Source organism: Sphaeramia orbicularis, chromosome 18, assembly GCF_902148855.1.
Source record: "Sphaeramia orbicularis chromosome 18, fSphaOr1.1, whole genome shotgun sequence".
NCBI classification, from domain to species: Eukaryota; Metazoa; Chordata; class Actinopteri; order Kurtiformes; family Apogonidae; genus Sphaeramia; species Sphaeramia orbicularis.
Window position 1 is genome coordinate 37,242,364 of NC_043974.1, and position 18,479 is coordinate 37,260,842.

Sequence of the window (18,479 nt, forward strand, 5' to 3'; positions counted from 1 at the left end):
TTCAAATGTCTGCTGCAGCAAAACTATTGGTTGAATTCATACCAAATTTGGTTTGTAGATTGCCAGTGACCCAGAATAGATGTGATTAAATTTTGGGAAAAGTAGGTCAAAGTTCAAATTTTTTATGAATTAAAAAAAAAAAAAAAAAAAATTCTCCCATTTTACTTATAATGGTCGAAATTACAAATGTCTGTAGAAACATCAATTTTGTTTCAATTTACTTCCCACTTAGCGGGGTTTGTTGTGCCTGATGCCACTTGTTTACATCTATTATTTATCCCAATATAAAACTATATTATGACTTTTACCATTATTGCTTTGTACCCAGACCCCTGTTAGAAAAGAAACACCTGAACTCAATGTGTCCCAATACTTTTGTCCATATAGTGCATCACCAACTGAAAACATTTGGACAAAGAAAACTCAGTCCCATTGTGCTTCTAGAATCCTCCAGCTGGTCTGGACTACACAGATACACTCTAGTATGTTCATGGACTGAGTGAATGTCCAAAAGTAATGAGAGTTTGAGAATCGAACAAACGGTACAAGTTGTTTCACCTACTACAACCTCCTCTGTTGGACTGATTTTTAATGAGTGTGACGTTAATGTTACTAAAGGACTGTTGGACAAACCTGTAAAAACCTGTTGTTTGACACCATCTGCTCCCAAAACTGGGTCAGGACTAAAAAGGAGGTCTGAGGACATTTTATTTGGCTCGCCCAAGTCATTTGCATTTCAACAAACCTGAGCGAATCTGAGGTCGATGCCAGCGTTCATTCTGTTTGATTTACTAATGAGGAGTAAGAAAAACAATCAGAGCCTTTAAACTTCACCTAAATACAGTTTAAAGTTTTTATAATATGCTTGTTTTCAATACGACACGTGTAAAGCTCTTTGAAATACCTACTTATGATAATATATGATCGTAAAAAGTCTTAGTCAGTGTCAAATGAAGTTTGGTTGGATGTCTGTAAATCACAATAGAAATGCACTAAGTCTGACGTCTGGCGGGAGTTTGGGTGGAAATGTATTGTTTGTTTTTTTAATGCACCCCAGCAGAAAGCACAGTTTGCAGGTGATGCCAAATGCTGGAGACAGTGTGGGTCTGTGGAAGTAAACCATTGGCATATATTTGGGGAATGCCCTGTGATTCAACCCTTCTGGACAAAGGTTAATAAAGCTTTAAAAACATATTTAAATCTGACTTACACTTGCATTTCCCCACATAATTTCAGGGGAATGCTAGGGAAGGCGATCTGATGAATATTTGTTTAATATTTTGATGGTCGCCTGCAAAAAAAACACTGAAGAGACGATGGTTGCTTCCTAAACCCCCCCGTCATACACAAGTGAAGAGATATTGTGAATGACATTTATCTAATTAGGATTACTTTTTCTCTTCGTCTTAAGAAAACTGTTTTTTTTTTTTAACTCTGGACCATATGGGTCCAGTATATTCAGCCTTTACAACCAGATGTGGTGGAAATCTAACTTTAACTTTACCTTATTCTCATTGTTTCTGCATTTATTATAGTTTTTTAACCTCATCTACCGTATGTCCCCCAAAAAAATTACAATCGGACTTTCTGCAATGATAACTTTAAAAATAGTGAATCAATGAAAATGCAATTCAGGGCCTGAAACTATAACTTATTACCTACATCTTGCAGAAAACCCCATTTGATTTGCTTCAGTGGTCACGGAGAATGTGGATCTTTGTAAAACATGTCAGAATCTCTTCCCTCCAAGTTTTGTAAGGAGGCGTGTTGTCCATTGTGTTCACTCCTTACAAATATGAAGTTATTCATTGTGTTCTTGCACAAAAAACATCTCTTATGAAAAAGTGACCGCTTGTTTCTTTTCATTTTCAACTAATGAAATGAATAATGAATTACATCAAAAAGGAAGCAGATTTCTGAGTTTTGCAAACTTTGGTAAGGTGCAAAAATGAATGATTAAAGAAAGATATTAAATTACACTGGGTTACAAAAAACTGTTTTTTGCAAGTTCTCTAGGTTTTTTCAACTGAATTAGGACCATTTTGCACCGCTAAATCCAAAAATGACATCTGTTTTTCTCAATCAGGTCAGGTTTTTTTGCTAATTTGATTTTGAAAAATTTGATCTTCTCACAAAATTGATTACATTTTTGTGACTTTACCAGTTGATTTTTTATATAGTTCTCACCCAAAATAGGTTTTAAGAGAAAAAAAATCATTTTCTAACAGGATTCCTGTTAGGTACAATTCACCGCAGATGTAGCAGAATATGTCAGGCTTATTTTTGCAAGATCTTCTAGTCGAAGCCATTTCATTCACCTGTAATATTAAAAAAAACATTAATCATAAATTGGCAGAAGTAAAATCTTCAGAACTCGTTTATTGCAAGAAATATGAAAGAATTTTGTATCATATGATGTGAAAATGCCCATAAATGTAAGCAAAAATGTTAAAAAGCCAATATGTAGCATAGTTCAGAAAGTTGACCTGATTGAGCAAAATTAATGTGATTTTTGGATTCAGCACACCAAAATTATCCAAAATCAGCTCAAAAAACTTAAACAATAAGTTTGTTGTTGACTAGTGTTATTATTAACACAATGAATTCTCTCTGAGCAGGAGTTAGTTGCTGACCAACAATACCGAATTTGCAGTTGGAAAATTGGATCGGTAAGAATCAAAGTGAAATGCTTGTCAACAGATGTTAGCTTCTTAGGGAACAAATGCAAAATGGTAAGTGAAAGATCAATACATCTTTCAACAACAAAATCTCACATGAGTACACACCATTGATATGTTATGCACAGAATTTGAATTCATTTGTTAGTCGCCCTGTCAGTTGTGAGCAAAATATTTTCATCTTAGTGCAAAACTAGGAACAAACGAACCCATGACATGTTTTACAAAGACCCACATTTCTCCATGACCACTGAACCAAATTAAATGGGGTTTTCTGCAAGATGTAGCTAACAAGTTATAGTTTCATACCCTGAAATAGCATTTAGATTGTTTAATTATTTTGAAAGTTATTAATGCAGAAAGTCCGATTGTAATTTTTTTTTGGGACATACGGTAATCCCCTCTCCCTGAATTGCTTTTTCTTTTTTTTTTTTCAGTTTGTACACATTTTCTCTCCCAATATGTGTACAGTTATTGAAACATGGTAGTGGGTCCAAAACTGCTCTTGATATTATACATGTTATGCTCTATAATATAAACTGCTGTTCCTAAATAAAAAAAAATAAATAAAAAATTGAAAGTTGATTTTAGCACAAATTCCTTCAGTTGTTTAGTTACTACACAGGATGGTCCTTGTGTTTCTACTCTTTTTAAGATAGTCCACTCAGGGGTATTTATGACCTGTGTATGACCCAGTTTTTTGGCATCGATAACAGGACATTGCGGGGCAGATTTCAGCAGAACCTCATTCCTGCGCAACAGGAAGATAGATCACATCAGAAAAGTGGGTCAGAGTGAAAGTGAAGCTAAATATTATTTTAAATGCTTGTGTGTGCACATGTAATGAATGTGAATAGTGTGTGTTATGGGTGGAGGACAGCTCTGAGGTTCATATGGGGTGGGGGGGGGGGCTGCAGCAGATACACACCAGTTCATCCAGGGGCTCATTCATACATGTTTAGATTTAGAAACTAGTGAATTAAGTGTCTGATAAGGAGGTTGAGCGGAGGTTCAGAGGGGGGTGAGGGGGTTCATCCAGGGGTCTGACCACAGATCCAGACATGTTTGTTTAAGGTTTCCAGAGGCATGTTTAGGGTTATTAAAACAGTCCACGGTTCAGCCAGTGGTCGTGTCCTCGTGTTAACCCTCCCCACCCCAGTGCGTTACCTGGGATTTCCTTGATGACCACCTGGCTGAAGTCGCAGGTGACGTCCGGCAGCAGGTAGCGCCGTGGGTCGCCGATCTCGTACACCAGCTGTTCGGCCACGGTACCGAAGGACACCAGGCCGCCGGTCCGAGGGGGTTTGGACAGGATGAAGGAGCCGTCGCTGCAGCACTCCACCACCGGGAAACCCATGTTATCCCTGAAACAGTATCAGCAGAGTGCAGTTAGCACAGATGTTTCAGACATTATTTATTTATTTATTTTTAGTGCAGTTTTTAATATTTTATCATATATATGGGTTGTTTTCAGGTAGTGTTTTTAGGATTTTTTTTCTGTCTTTTTATTTCGTGCTGTGCATTTTGCTATTTTGTTCTGAAAACAGCATCTAGGATGTTTTTATGGAATGACAACAAATCTGAAATCCGAAAACATGTGGCCCGGGGGCCAAATCCGGCCCACCAAAGGGTCCAGTCTGGCCTCTGGGATGAATTTGTGAAATGCAAAAGTTACACTGAAGATGTTAATCATTTTATTTGAGGTTCCGCATACAGACTAATTTAATCTCAAGTGGGTCAGATCAGTAAAATACTATCATAATAACATATAAATCAGGGGTGTCAGACTCATTTTAGATCAGGGGCCACATACAGCCTAATATGATATAAAGTGGGCCGGACCAGTAAAATACTATCATAACATATAAATAATGACAACTCCAAATTTTTCTGTTTGTAAATGCAAATATTTTTATGTATTTACAAAGTATAATTTTGGACAAAAAAAAAAGTGAATAATAGGATAAGAACTTAGAAATAATATCAACTCCAAAGTTTTCTCTATGTTTTTGAGTGAAAAAAGTCAAATTCCGTAATCAAAATGTTTACATCGACGAACCGTACTTGAACGTAACATGAACAAATATGAACAACCTGAAAATTCTTCAGAAAAATAAGTGCAATTTTAGCAATATTACACCTTAGTTTATCATTTATACATGTGCATCACAACTTCCAGATCACAGTGGATCTACAAATACACAAAACATTTGATAATAGACAGAATATTGTTAAAATACTACATACTTCTCTTAAGACATTTCAGGTTGTTCATATTTTTTTGTTAAAAGCCAGTCTGTAAATGTAAACATTTTTGTATAATTTTAATTTGTTGACACAAAAAATAAAGAAAAATTAGCTTTTTTTTCATTATTTATAGGTTATTATGATGGTATTTTACTTGTCTGACCCACTTTAGATTGAACATCCTTGATTGTTCATATCTTCAGTGTAATTTTTGCATTTCAAAAATTCATCCCAAGGGCCGGATTGGACCCTTTGGTGGGCCGGATTTGGCCCCCGGGCCGCATGTTTGTCACCTGTGCTATAAATACTCACAACTCCAAATTTTTCTCTTAAAAATTTTCATGTCATTTTACTGTATTTACACTAAGACAAACTATCATTTCACAAAAAAATGCGAATAACCTGAACACATATGAACATTTTGAAATGTCTGAAGTGCAAGTTTACCAATATTCTGCCTGTTATTAAATGTTTTGTGTCTTTGTAGATCCACTGTGATCTGTAAGTTGTAATTTACACGTGTAAATGATAAACTGTGACATAATAGTGTTAAAATTGCACTTAGTTTTCTTAAGAAATTTCAGGTTATTCATGTTATTTTTAAAATTTTTTAATAAACTTTATTGCAGACACAAGTCTATAAACCACAAGCACACAACATACAGAATAAATCGAATAAAAAGGATAAAAAGAATAAAAAGGAGATACAAAAATTAAGCACATTATAAAATATACATTCACATTATATACAGATATGCATTATTCACATTGTTTTAAAGGATAGTTGGTAGATGTAAACATTTTCATCGCATAATTTCACTTTTTTCGCTCTAAAACATAGAGGAAAGTTTGGAGTTGACATTATTTCTGTATTATTATGTTATTATTTCGCTAGTTCGGCCCACTTCAGATCAAATTTGGCTTAATGTGGCCCCTGAAATAAGTGAGTTTGACCCCCCTGATTTAGCCAGTCCAGGGTGGAATAAATGAACGAGTTTGAGTATGTTTTCATTAACCCTTTAAAGACGACCATCACTCCAGCACTACATTTTGCACATTACAGCATTCAATGTGTAAAACCGTGAAAACTAGTTTTTGCAATCTCAAAAAGCTTCTTTATGCACATTTACAGTTGTTTCTGATGATAATTATGCTAAAAACTTCAAGTCTGCCTTTTTCTTTTTTGCTAAAACACACTTTTTTAAGCATTTATTATTTATAATGATGATTAATGGCCAGATAATGAAAGTTAAGCTCGTCCTGGAATAAAAGGGGCAAAGGAATAGGCAAAAAAAGACATTTTTGTACGTTTTTATTGCAAAGATAGGTGTAGAATGTATTGGAAATGTGCTAAAATGTGAGAACAGACTATAAAATTACAGAAATGCTTTTCTTACAGTTCAAACCAGTCCCGTCTCCTCCAACCCATAGATGCTATCATTTTTATAGAATTACTGATGTGATTCCAATTACCATATACTTATGTATGAAGTATTTTTGGGTCAAAAGTCCCTAAACTTAGCTTTCAGTTGAGTTTTGTCAACATTTTTACAGTCATTCGAGACTAAAACCAGACATTTTAGAGTTAATGTGCTGGTAATAATCTCCATTCAGCTGCAGTTATTCGACCATTTCATAGATAAATAAAGTGCTAAAGGTCATTTGACAGAAGACAAACTTGGTTTTGTGCTCTGACAATTAGAATAAAACGTGAAAAAACATTAAACTACATCTGTAACAACTGATAAAAGTCAATCTACTTCTTCCTGTAACTGGTCATTAGCTGGTCAACCAAATTACACTCAACTATTCTGATGCAAAACACAAACGTAATGATAATTTGCTTTCATGTGCAACAATTTGTCTAACCTTTTTGCCTTTTTTCCTCTTGTACTGCTGGTTTGTTGTTGAACATGTCACTTTGGGAGAATACCAGGGGTGGGGGGTTTGTTATGTTGTGATATGGTGTTCCTTACCAATCAGGAACTTTGTGCCAGTCGGTGAAGATTCCTCCTGTACTCTGAGCTCCACATTCGATCAGGTGACCTGCCAGACTGACACAAATATACAAACATATCAGGTTCATTCACAGTTTGGTGCTATATGTATTCAAATATCATTTACTTTGTTTGCACAGGTTCTGAAACTCTCCCTAAAGCCAGAGCTGTTTGTACACACTGGTATCAGTAGGAATACCACATTTATATATTATTTTTATTACACATACTATTACTTGAATGTACTTCTGGGTCATGTATGTGATGTGAGCTTTTATAAATGATGCTCTATCTGACAGGACGACCCTGGTTTACACTTCCACCTCACAGACAGGAAGTTCTGGGTTTGATTCTCTATTGAACTGAAGCTTTTCTGAGTAAACTTTACTTGTTCTCTTAGCACTGTGAGGGGTTTGTCTGGGTGCATTAAAAACGGATACGTACAATATATGTTCATCTCTGATCATAGTACTAATGAAGTTCTGGAGTTGGCGCCTGAATGCCTTCAACGCCACTCACTGACTCTAATGACTGCTACTGCTAATGCTAACTGCTGTGTGTATTATGAGTGAAGCAGTAAAGCTTTTAAAAGGCAGAGTGTGTTTGTACCTCCCAGCTGCCAGTAGGTCATAATCGCCTCTATTCCACCCGAACTGTAAAAGATCATTACACACATTAACACTTTCAAAGATGATAAAGAAGAACTCAAGTTAACATTTTTTTTTTGTGCACAAATTAGATTTCTTATTTTAAATTGTGCAGTTTAGGTACACATTTTGTGATGCAAAACTTCAAAATGTGCATTAAATAATGCATATAAATGTATTTATAGAAATGCAGCCATAGAGATTTCCATTCACGTTCAGCTTCTTGCAGGTTCTCATATAAACTATGCTCTGGAAATAATCATTTACATGTCTGGAAATGTGTGTTCTGCATCTTCCTTGATGGATCTTGGTAGTTTCATACTGTATTTTCTTTTAGAGTTTGTAATAAACAGCTGTTTTGCTGACGCTATGTCTCTTGGAATTGGCTCTTTCAACATATCCACCACCAAAAAAACTGTGTTCTGTTTTAATATTAGATTAGATGAGACTTTATGCAGATATATATACAGTTAGAAATGAAACTGGCTTGGTTTATATATGTTGCCGACACACACTAATGTTTTATTCAACTGGGGTAAAACTGTACAATTTAAAAAGCTTTGTACAGAATTTATTGAATGGATTTTATCATGGTTTTTATACATTATTTAACCAGTTTGATGTGATTTGTACAAACTCATACATTCTAACAGAGTGTTCTATAGAATCTGTCCAATCACACGTGGTCTAATCATTTCCAGAGCTGTGTGTCAGAGAATACTACTGTTAAAATGCTGCCTCTGTGGTTAAATGAGCGTACAGTGTGCATGAGGGGTCCCAGGGCCACGGCGCTGTCCACACAACGTCCCGTCACCACGATGTCAGCACCGAAGTCCAGGCAGCGCTTAATGGGAACAGCCCTGACAACACAAACACATTTACACTCATGATGCAAGTGGAACATATGAAAACATCCCATCTACGCTGATCAATAAATACATTTTCACTGAATAAATAAAGTGCTCCACAGACCCCAGGTAAGCGTTCATGCTGTGGAGGGTTCTGGGTAATGGTTTGGCGCCTCCGTCGGCCATTTTTACTTCAGACAAAGTGCTTTTCTGAAGGAAGGAAAGAATTACACTGAGTCTCACTGTCCTGAATGACAACAACAGTTACAATGACAATGATGATGATGATGAAGGAGGGCCTTACAAGGGGCATGAGGTCATCACCAGTCACCACGGCAACTTTGAGGTCAAGGCCGGCCTTCTTGATAACTTCCTGTATGGCCTCGGCACAGGCCAAAGGATTCACCCCGCCCGCGTTACTAACCACACGGATACCTGTTACCATGGAAACAAACTCCTTGTTAAACCATCAGTGTTTTTTTTGTGTGTTTTTTTAAAATCAGCGCTGTTTTTCCAAGTGTGGTAGGATGGGTGTGGAGGGGGCAGAGCTCACCTTTCTTATGGATGTCGTGGATAAACGGAGCGATGGCGACTTGGACGAAGTCTGGTGTGTAACCCATATTCTACACAGACACAAACATAACACATACTTAATGGAAATTCACTATTGACCACAAATTACTAACATACAGAATGATGGTCAGATTCTTACCATGATGGATTTTGACAATGGTAGGAAGTAACCAAGGACAAACAATTATGTTCTGTACTTCACTAGAGTTTTATTGTATATATTTTTTTATTATTACCTCCACCAAGGAACAGCTGAGGTTATGTTTTCATTGGGGTTTGTTTGTCTGTTTGTCTGTTGGCAAGATAACTCAAAAAGTTATGTACGGATTTGGATGAAATTTTCAGGAAATGTTGACACTGGCACAAGGAATAAATGATTTAATTTTGGTCGTGATGGGGGGGGGCAACTGATCTGCCTTGTTGGAGGTCTGTGCTCTTGGAGTGCTTTTCTAGTTACTTATGTCTGTGACATTTTGTGCCTTTTTACTCACTATGATTGAACACATACAGCTATACGTTCTAAATCCTTACATTTTCAGAGTTATTGCTTTGGCTTTTATAGATTTGAGGATAATTATGTATTAAGTATTAAGTGTTACAACGCAAATTCCAAAATGGTTGGGATGATGTATAAAATGTAAACACAGAATTAAAAAAAACATAAGGTGCTGCACACTTTTAATACCCCTTGACCAAATGTAGTGATTACGTCATTGGATTCAGTGGTTGATGAACTAAGATTAGATATAAAACAAACAAACAGACAAAAAAAATGTATTAACGTATGAAAGATCTGCAAACTAAGGCAACATGTGACTCACAGGCATCTTGGTTTTGGCGGCGGTGAGCAGAGACATGGTGATCTCACTGAGGTAGTCGAACACCAGGAAGTCCAGCTTCCCGCTGTGGATCAGCTGAGGCACTGCACACATTCATGACAAATTCAACTTTTTATTCCACAAACACCCAGTGCTACTTCAATGTCTGCTCTCACATGACATTTTCTCTATATCTAACTTGTCTTAGGTGATTTATCACCATTTCTTCTAATATTATCCTATGTATTTTGCATTTTATCGGTTTAAATCAGGTATTTTCCTGTGTTTCATTCACTGATCATGAAAATGTTCACAAAAGCTCAAATTAAAGTTGAGGGTTATTGCATCAAAAACAGAAAAAAACTGCAGAAAAAGTGACTTTTTCAGTAAAATACATCATTAACTGAACATAATCCAAGCATTTCCATCCACTGTCATTGATCCAACTCCTGGGTTTTACTAGTGAATCAATGTTGTAGTTCAGTTAGCAAGATCTTTGTAACTTTTTCTTCAGTTTTCTCTGTTTTGATATAAGGGCGAGGTCAAGGGTGTCACAGATGGACAGTCCACTACTTTTTGATTCATAATTTTTGAATCAGACAAGTTTAAGACAAATATTACACATAATTGGAAAGGTTTAAATGCAATCTTAAACATACTCAAAGGGCAAAATTTTGCTTCAAATATTTTTAAATGAAAAATATCAAAAACTACTGTGTCATGTATGGACAAAAAATTAACCTCTATTTTCTGCAAGAATTCCAAAGTTCTCAAAAGTGAAGTTCCTATGACATTTTCATCCTAAAATGTATTCAGTGCATACCTTAAACCCTCTATTTTACAACCTAAAAATTGGTTAGAGGAAAAAAAAAAAACTGATCATACCTAAATAGCAAGAGTTTTGACAAATGGCAGCATCACGGATGGACAACAAAAGTAAATATCATATTAAACATTTTTTGGAATTTTAATTATCAATATCATATACTTAAAAAACAACAATATTTACAACATACACATAATATTAAGATTAAATTGAAATGCATTTTGCATAGATATATGCATTTATTAATTTTAACCTCCTAAGACCCAGGAAATGTCAGCAAAGTACAAGCTATATTTGTTTTTTAATTAAAAAAGTGCCTATACTGGAAACATCATAATGCAACAGTTTTTTCAGATGCAGTTTTTAAAATTTTTATGAAATGTCCTTTGTGGTGGACAGTTTTCTTTTCGTTTTTTTGTATAAAGTTGTGAAACTCTTGTCCACAAATGTGGACAGAAAACCCATAGCTGGGTCTTAGGAGGTTAAACACTGTGTGTTTAGAATATGAAATAAATAATATAATAGTCAAATAATCGATGTACTTGGAATAAATTTTGTTTATTTATGAGAGTTTATAAAATGAACCCAGACTGTCGACACAAAACTTTATCACTTTCCAAACATTCACATGAATAAAACTCCTCAAATTTCTTCTCATTTCCAAATACATTTTCCTGTAAATATAAGTAATTACGTACCCAAAACCATAAGTTTCGTGTAGATTATTGTAATTTAATTTTTTTTGATCAGATGTTAACCTTCCCTTGACTTTACCCATAGTTAACTTTGAATTTACTCTGAGTTTTCATGAACATCTACATCAGTGGTTCCCAACCTTTTTTTTTTACTCCTAACCCCATTTTAACATCATAAATTTCTGTCGACCCCAGACATTCAAAACGCAGACATTTTTTTATGCTACAATAAATTTGTTTTTGATCATGTAATAGTTTGCTGTGCTATGTTGCAAATAAACGTTAATTTTAGACAGCATCTAGTCTATATAATGTATATTATTATTGACAGAGGCAGAAAAGCCAGGTGTAGATTACTGCACAAAGTGAGAATTTGATTTTCCTTGGTCAGGATATGTACAGTCAGTCCAGCTGTGATTTACAAGGCTGACAATTAATACTGAACAAACAAGAACTCAAACTATGAATTATGAAAGAGCTGCAGCATCTGAAACTGACCACAATGAACATTTGACACATAAACAGAACCACAGTGCTTCAGTTTCAGACTCACAGTTTGTCATGTCTGTTATGGATTGTGATTGTCTCTGTCAAGCTTTTTTTTTTATTTTATTTTTTAGCAATTACTAGAAATTTCAGGCGACCTCACCTGGGGTCCAGACCCCAAGGTTGAAAAACACTGATCTACATAATCTGTGACTTAAATATAGAAAAATGCATGATTTACACCAAAAAATGCAAAATACAGGGGATAATATGACTTTAAAAAATTGGAGACAAATCAGTGAAGAAAGGTAGAAACAGAAAAGAATTCTTTAGTGAACTGTCACAAAAGCAGCTCTGGGTCTGTATGGGTTCAACCAGTCTAACCTTAGAAGTAAACAGGTGTGTTAGCTCTGCAGGCTAACATTAGCATTGTAAGCTAACAGTGTGTTACCTGAGGTGGCCGTGTCCCCCCAGAACCCAGAGGCACAGCCGATACGGACCGCTTTAGCCCCAGAAGGACTGGCTTTGGGTTTGTCTGGACGGGTCGGACTCGTTGATACATTGGCAGACGAACTTAAGTGCAAACATTTAGCATGAAAAGACGAAACGGCGAAGATTCTGGAACTTCCGACGCGTGACATCCACCGAATAGTGTCGGTGCGGGAGAACCGGAGCAGATAAGGAAATGTAGACATGATTAAAACGGTTTAATTACAAAGGAAAAGTAGGAAAGTAAAGAAAAAACCCACTAACGAGTTCAAGGTGCACTGGTCCATCCGCAAAAACAGTCCGACAGGAAACACGGCGGCATAAAGGTTCCGGTGTTTTGTTCCCATCCGACATTTGCTCAGTCCATTCCGCATTTATCGCTTAATTTTAATGAATTTAATACAAAAAATATACCTGAATTATATTTCAAATACATTTTTATTGTGTTTTCAGAAATAATACAAAAAGGAGGAGAAAAACCGCAGGGTTAGGCCGTTACATTGTACATAAATGTACACACACAAAACAACAACATCAACAAAAGGAACAGTTTGTGGAATTAACCCTTTCATGCATAGTGGTCACTACAGTGGACAGTTATTCTCCAGCTGTTCTCTTGTATTCATGGGTTTTATTGTTTTAGTTCCACATCAGCCAACACAGTGGACGCTTAGGCACTATCTCACAGTTTTCTTACACAAAAAGTTTTTTTTTTTTTTTTTGCATATTATCTCCATGAAATGAGTAATAACTAATATTAGAGTTTGTTAAAATGTGAGAAAACATCAGATTAACTGCATTAAAAATGTTTTCATTTCATAGTTCTCACACAGTATATAGCTTTCTGATATTATGTTTTAAATACATGTTTCTTTGCTTCAAAAAATTAAACACATGGTGTCCAGCTGAGTGGACATTTTTGTAACTCCATAAAAAACAGGTTCATTAAAAAATTTCAATCGCTTTGTTTTTTCATGCCAAAAGTGGAATAAAAATACTCAGGAAAAAATCTTGACTAAGGTTCTCATAATTCATGCATGAAAGGGTTAACATGGGTGAAAAGCAGTGATCCAGTTAGGAAGACATGTTTGCCCACCCCAAAATTATAGAACTCAACCAAGGCATTGCATCCATCATTTAGTAAACAATGCCCCTGAATTAGAATGATCGCAATTATAAATGTGACTATTACCACAATTAAACTGAGATGTAGAAAATTTTTACCATTTTTGTTTGTGAAATTCAATTCATTCAATTTTCTTATTTTCTTTTCATTATTATGAGTATTTTTTTTTAAATCTCTATTTCTGTTATTTGCCCATTTATCTCACAAATTTTTTAAAAATGTAATCTTTGCTTGTCTCATTACAGAATTTGTACAACAGTCATACCATTAAAATAGACTGCAAATCCTTATTTACAACTGGTGCATATTGTGTGAAACATTTTTAGGCTATACAGCAGGGGGGTCAAACTCATTTTAGTTCAGGGGCCATATTCAGCTAAATTTGATCTGAAGTGGGCCGAACTAGTAAAATGATAACATAATAACCTATAAATAATGACAACTCCAAATTTTTGTCTTTGTTTTAGTGTAAAAAACCCCCCATTAAATTATGAAAATACTTTTATAAACTACCCACAAAAAACCCCTGAAAAAACTGAAATTTAAATTAAAAAAACGTAAGAAAATTTAGTGCAATTTTAATAATATTATTCCTCAACTTATCATTTCTACATGTGCGTTATGGATCAGATCTACAAAGACTCTAAACACTTAGTAACAGCAGAAAAATTGTTGAAATTGTGCTTAATTTTCTTTAGACATTTCAGGTTGTTCATATTTGTTCAGGTTATTCTCATTTTATTGTTACGGGATAGTTTGTAAATGTAAATATTTTCATAATTTAATGTTATTTTTTGCACTAAAACAAAGAAAAAAAATTGAAGTTGTTAATTCTAGATTTTTTTTGGCTCAATTCAAGATTTTTTTTACTTAATTCAAGATTTTTTTGGCTTAATTCAAGATTTTTTACTAAATTTGAGTTTTTTTTTTTGGCTTAATTAAAGATTTTTTTTTTTTTTTTACTTAATTGAATTTTTTTTTTTTTTTTGGCTTATTTCAACATTTTTTCCTTAATTCAAGCTGAAAATTTTTTTTGCTTAATTCAATTCAAGACAGTGGAATTTTTGCATTTGGCAAAAACATCCCAGGGGCCGAACTGGACCCTTTGGCGGGCCGCATTTGGCCCCCGGACCACATGTTTGACACCCCTACTATACAGTATTAAAATCTACAAAAGTAAAACAGCTGTATAATAAAACATATAGTATGTGATGCAGGTGGATACTTTTATTGCTTCAAAACCTCAGTGTGGTGGGTTTTCAACACCATTTAACATATATTTGACATACGTTTACTTCTGTGTATGTGTTATCATGTTTGTGGTGCTGCTGCTTATTTCCAGTGGTTTTCACAGAGAGCATTAGTGCATACATGTCCATTAATGTGCATATAAACAACACAAAACACAGTCCTGTGTTTTGTGTTGTGGATGACACATGGGTGTACTATTCATTTGTACATTTACTGCAGCCTTGTAAAAAATGCACTAAATATGATGTTTTTCTTTTACTTTTATAAAACCTGACTCATCCGTCTTCCTAGAACTTGCTCTAGTGTTTGGGTTTAAATTCATGAGTCACAGCTTCGACAGACAAACACATGCATTCCAGTCCATAAAGGTAAGTCAAGATAAGTCATTGTGTGATTTGCATGGACATTACCGCCTCATGTTGAGCTGCGGGACTTTGGGAAATCACAATCCTACATCTGCTTTACATTTTCCTCCCAAGTGTGGTCACAAGCATCAAACTGCCACAGGAAAGTCATTTATTTACAGCCACGTTACGGCTCATTATTGACCTTCAAAGGTATTTACCTGTACAACTGCAATTTGAATCATCTATAAAGACAAAGAAAGACCGACTGTATAGATTTGCATGACTTTAAAGACCAATGTCATTTCATTGAAATATGAACAACAAACACACGGTAAAAGAGTATACATGTTACAGGGATGTACATTTTTAATAAATACCTGTGAATTTCCCATAAAACTAGTAAAACACACAAAAATCCACACAACAGATGATCACATGAAACCTTAATAATGCACTAAACATCCTATACAATTAAACTCTGCTCAAACTGACAATGTAGAATAAAAGTTAAAAGAACAGCAGACAATAAAATCAGTAGTGGCTAATTCACTTTACTGTTTGTCACCTGATTGAATAGAATAGACTGTAATGTCTCTAATCTACTCTGCTGAACTCTAAATAAACATAAACAGGATACAAATTTTCTTAAACCACATGTTATATTTGCACATATTTATACTACTTTTATATTTGAAAAAATGACCTTGTTATACATCTCTAATTTGCACATAATTCTATTGCACACTATTTTATATATATATTTTAATATATGTCTGTATTTTATTGTGCTGTTTACTAGTTGTATAGTGCACAACCTGTGTAATGACAATGGAGCCTATTCTATTCTTTTTATTCACTTTATTAACTATTTACTTTATGAACATCTACATGATCAGTGAATTAAATATTGGAAAATTCCGGATTTACACTGAAAAAAACATAAAATACAGAGAATAATATTATAATAAAATGTGATGAAGACCCAGGAAATGTCAGCTAAGTACAAGCTTTTTTTGGGTTTTTTTTTTTATTAAATAAGTGCCTGTATTGGAAACATCATGATGCAACAGTTCTTTCAGATGCAATTTTTAAAATTTTTATGGACTGTCCTTTGTGGTGGATAGTTTTCTTCTCTTTTTTTTTTTTGTATAAAGTTGTGGACAGAAAAGCCATAGCTGGGTCTTAGGAGATGACGGGGTCCCATAACTAATGGAACTTTCCAATAGGCTCTGTGCACAGCCCTACTACTCCCTGAACTTCAGGCAGCTCCTTTACTTCCTGTCTTTCATTTTTGGATACACTGTTTAATCCAGGTGTGCGTGACCACAGTAGTCACAACAAGAAGTAGCAGGCTCACACCTGGATTAATCAGCGTGTCCAATAATGAAAGACAGGAAATAAAGGAGCTGCCCGAAGTTCAGGAAGTAGTGGGACTGTGCATCGAGCCCACTGATCCTCTGGTGAAGTCCTGTATGTTTTCTAATTTTAGGTAAAACATCAAATGGCTAAACCAAACAGATGCTTTGGGTGGGTCAGGAGATTTCCACTCTTGAGCTATTCTCCTACGGGCTATAAGGGAGCCAAAGGCATTTTTCCTGTCTGTGGTCAATAAGAGCTCATTAATTAGTACACCAAAAATGGTCATTTCTGCAAACGGCTTCACCTTATGCTGTGTTTCCACTACGTGGTTTCGGCTCGACTGGACTTGACTCAATTTGGCCTTTTTGTGTTTACAATACAAATAAGGGCCTGGAATCTGGTACCCGGTACTAGTTTTTTGGTATCACCTCCGCTGAGGTTCCAGGACTGGGGACCAGATACTAAAACGTGACATGTAAGCACTGCAGATCGCTGATTGGTCAGAGAGTCGTCTCTGTGACCCACTGCTTTACAAAAACAGATTTGGAAGTTTACAGTAAATACAGCGGTAGGTTAATCCACATGATGACAGCCCACAAAACTACACCATGGTTTGTCGAGGAGGTTCAGACGTAAAAATTCAGCATGGGCTTGACGAGACAACACGCAACGAGTGAGTTTATCTGTAACTCTGAGCAGACGACACGGAAGTAACGTGCCGCATCGCTATGACGTCCAGGTACTGTAAAATCGGTAGTATCCTGTAATGGAAACGGTCTCCAGGAATAGGACCTGGTACCCGAGTCGAGTCGAGCCAAGCCGAGTCGAGCCGGTTCCACATAGTGGAAATACGGCATTAGTGAATATGAGGTTTCACTGCCTGTTCTGTCCATCTGTTCAGCCTGATTCAGCGTTGCAGCCACACAATAACCCTTTTCGGTACATGTGCATCAGAGGAATGACCACGCCACAGGGCACCGAGAACCAGAACGAACACATGATGATTGCACACCTGTCGATGGCGCTCAGAAAAGGACAGAAGAACAGAAGGTGACACACCAGCATCCCCCCAGAGCCCAGCAAGGCCGGCACGATCACCACCAGAACCGCATGGAAGGCCTTCTGCTTTAACGTATCAACCTGCCTTTTGTCTTTGTTAAACTGAGGCTGTTTCAGAGCGCAGAGGACTGAGAAACTGCAGAACGAGATGATTACGGAGTCCAGCACTGTCAGAATTAAATACACTAAGAAGAAAGCCTGAGGTTTGGTTCTAGCCAATGAAATGACCAAAACAAACGGGATCAACCAAGACCACATGAAGCTGATGTTTCTGATCCTGGCCCCCCCTGTTTGGACCAGACGCCGGTACGTGACAGGGTGAATCACAGCCAGGTAGCGCTCCACACAGCACAGCATGTGGATGTTTAGTTTTATAGGCCACATGGACATGAACATGTCATGACCGACGGTCTTCACCCCTGAGACTCCAGTGAACCCACCGGCAGCATAAAGGGCGGACCCCAGGGTTTCAAGCAGCTGCGTGGCCAACATGTGGTAGGCCAATACGTCGCCTGTAGAACGCTGCTGCCTCGGAGTGCGAAAGCCCAGAATCACAGCGGCCAAGCAGAGAGGGAGGAACACAAAGCCACCGGTGGTGAAGTACGGCATCAGGATATGAAGGGTTACCGTGGACTGGACGCACTGGTCGATGAGACGGAAGAAGGACGTGTCAGAGGACGAAGAGTTGACGGACATTTTAGTGCAGACGGACGCCTAAAGACACAGGAACAAAGAGCACATAAACAAATCAGCAGCATTTACTTCAACATTCAGTGGAATTCAACGTCTACATCAGTGGCGATTTCTCATAGACTGCAAAGGAAGCTCAGCTTCCCCTAAAATTATGAAAATTAAATGGTTAAATATGTGCGGTTGTGTTGACATTTCATTGACTACAAATGTGTTAGAACACGTTCATCTCACAAATGAGTTTGTTCAGAATCAGCTTTATCACAAATCAACAGACTCCATGTTGTTCACTTCTCATACACTCCTGTTGCGCTGTTTTCTCATTCGATCTCTGCTCAGTGCA

The 18,479-nt window shown here is 36.4% G+C and overlaps 1 protein-coding gene across 1 annotated transcript in view; it reads right to left on the reverse strand.

The window, feature by feature from the left end:
- Positions 1-12,585, reverse strand: part of LOC115438436 (uncharacterized) — a 32,465-nt gene extending 19,880 nt beyond the window's left edge. The window contains exons 1-9 of the mRNA XM_030162071.1: positions 12,267-12,585; positions 9,812-9,912; positions 8,971-9,040; positions 8,722-8,852; positions 8,542-8,627; positions 8,330-8,429; positions 7,532-7,575; positions 6,902-6,979; positions 3,846-4,042 (exon numbers count right to left, since the gene is read on the reverse strand). Of these exons, the coding sequence (XP_030017931.1) occupies positions 3,846-4,042; positions 6,902-6,979; positions 7,532-7,575; positions 8,330-8,429; positions 8,542-8,627; positions 8,722-8,852; positions 8,971-9,040; positions 9,812-9,912; positions 12,267-12,510 (1,051 nt within the window). The 5' untranslated portion in view covers positions 12,511-12,585. The remainder of the gene's footprint in view (positions 1-3,845; positions 4,043-6,901; positions 6,980-7,531; positions 7,576-8,329; positions 8,430-8,541; positions 8,628-8,721; positions 8,853-8,970; positions 9,041-9,811; positions 9,913-12,266) is intronic.
- Positions 12,586-18,479: the final 5,894 nt, after the last annotated feature.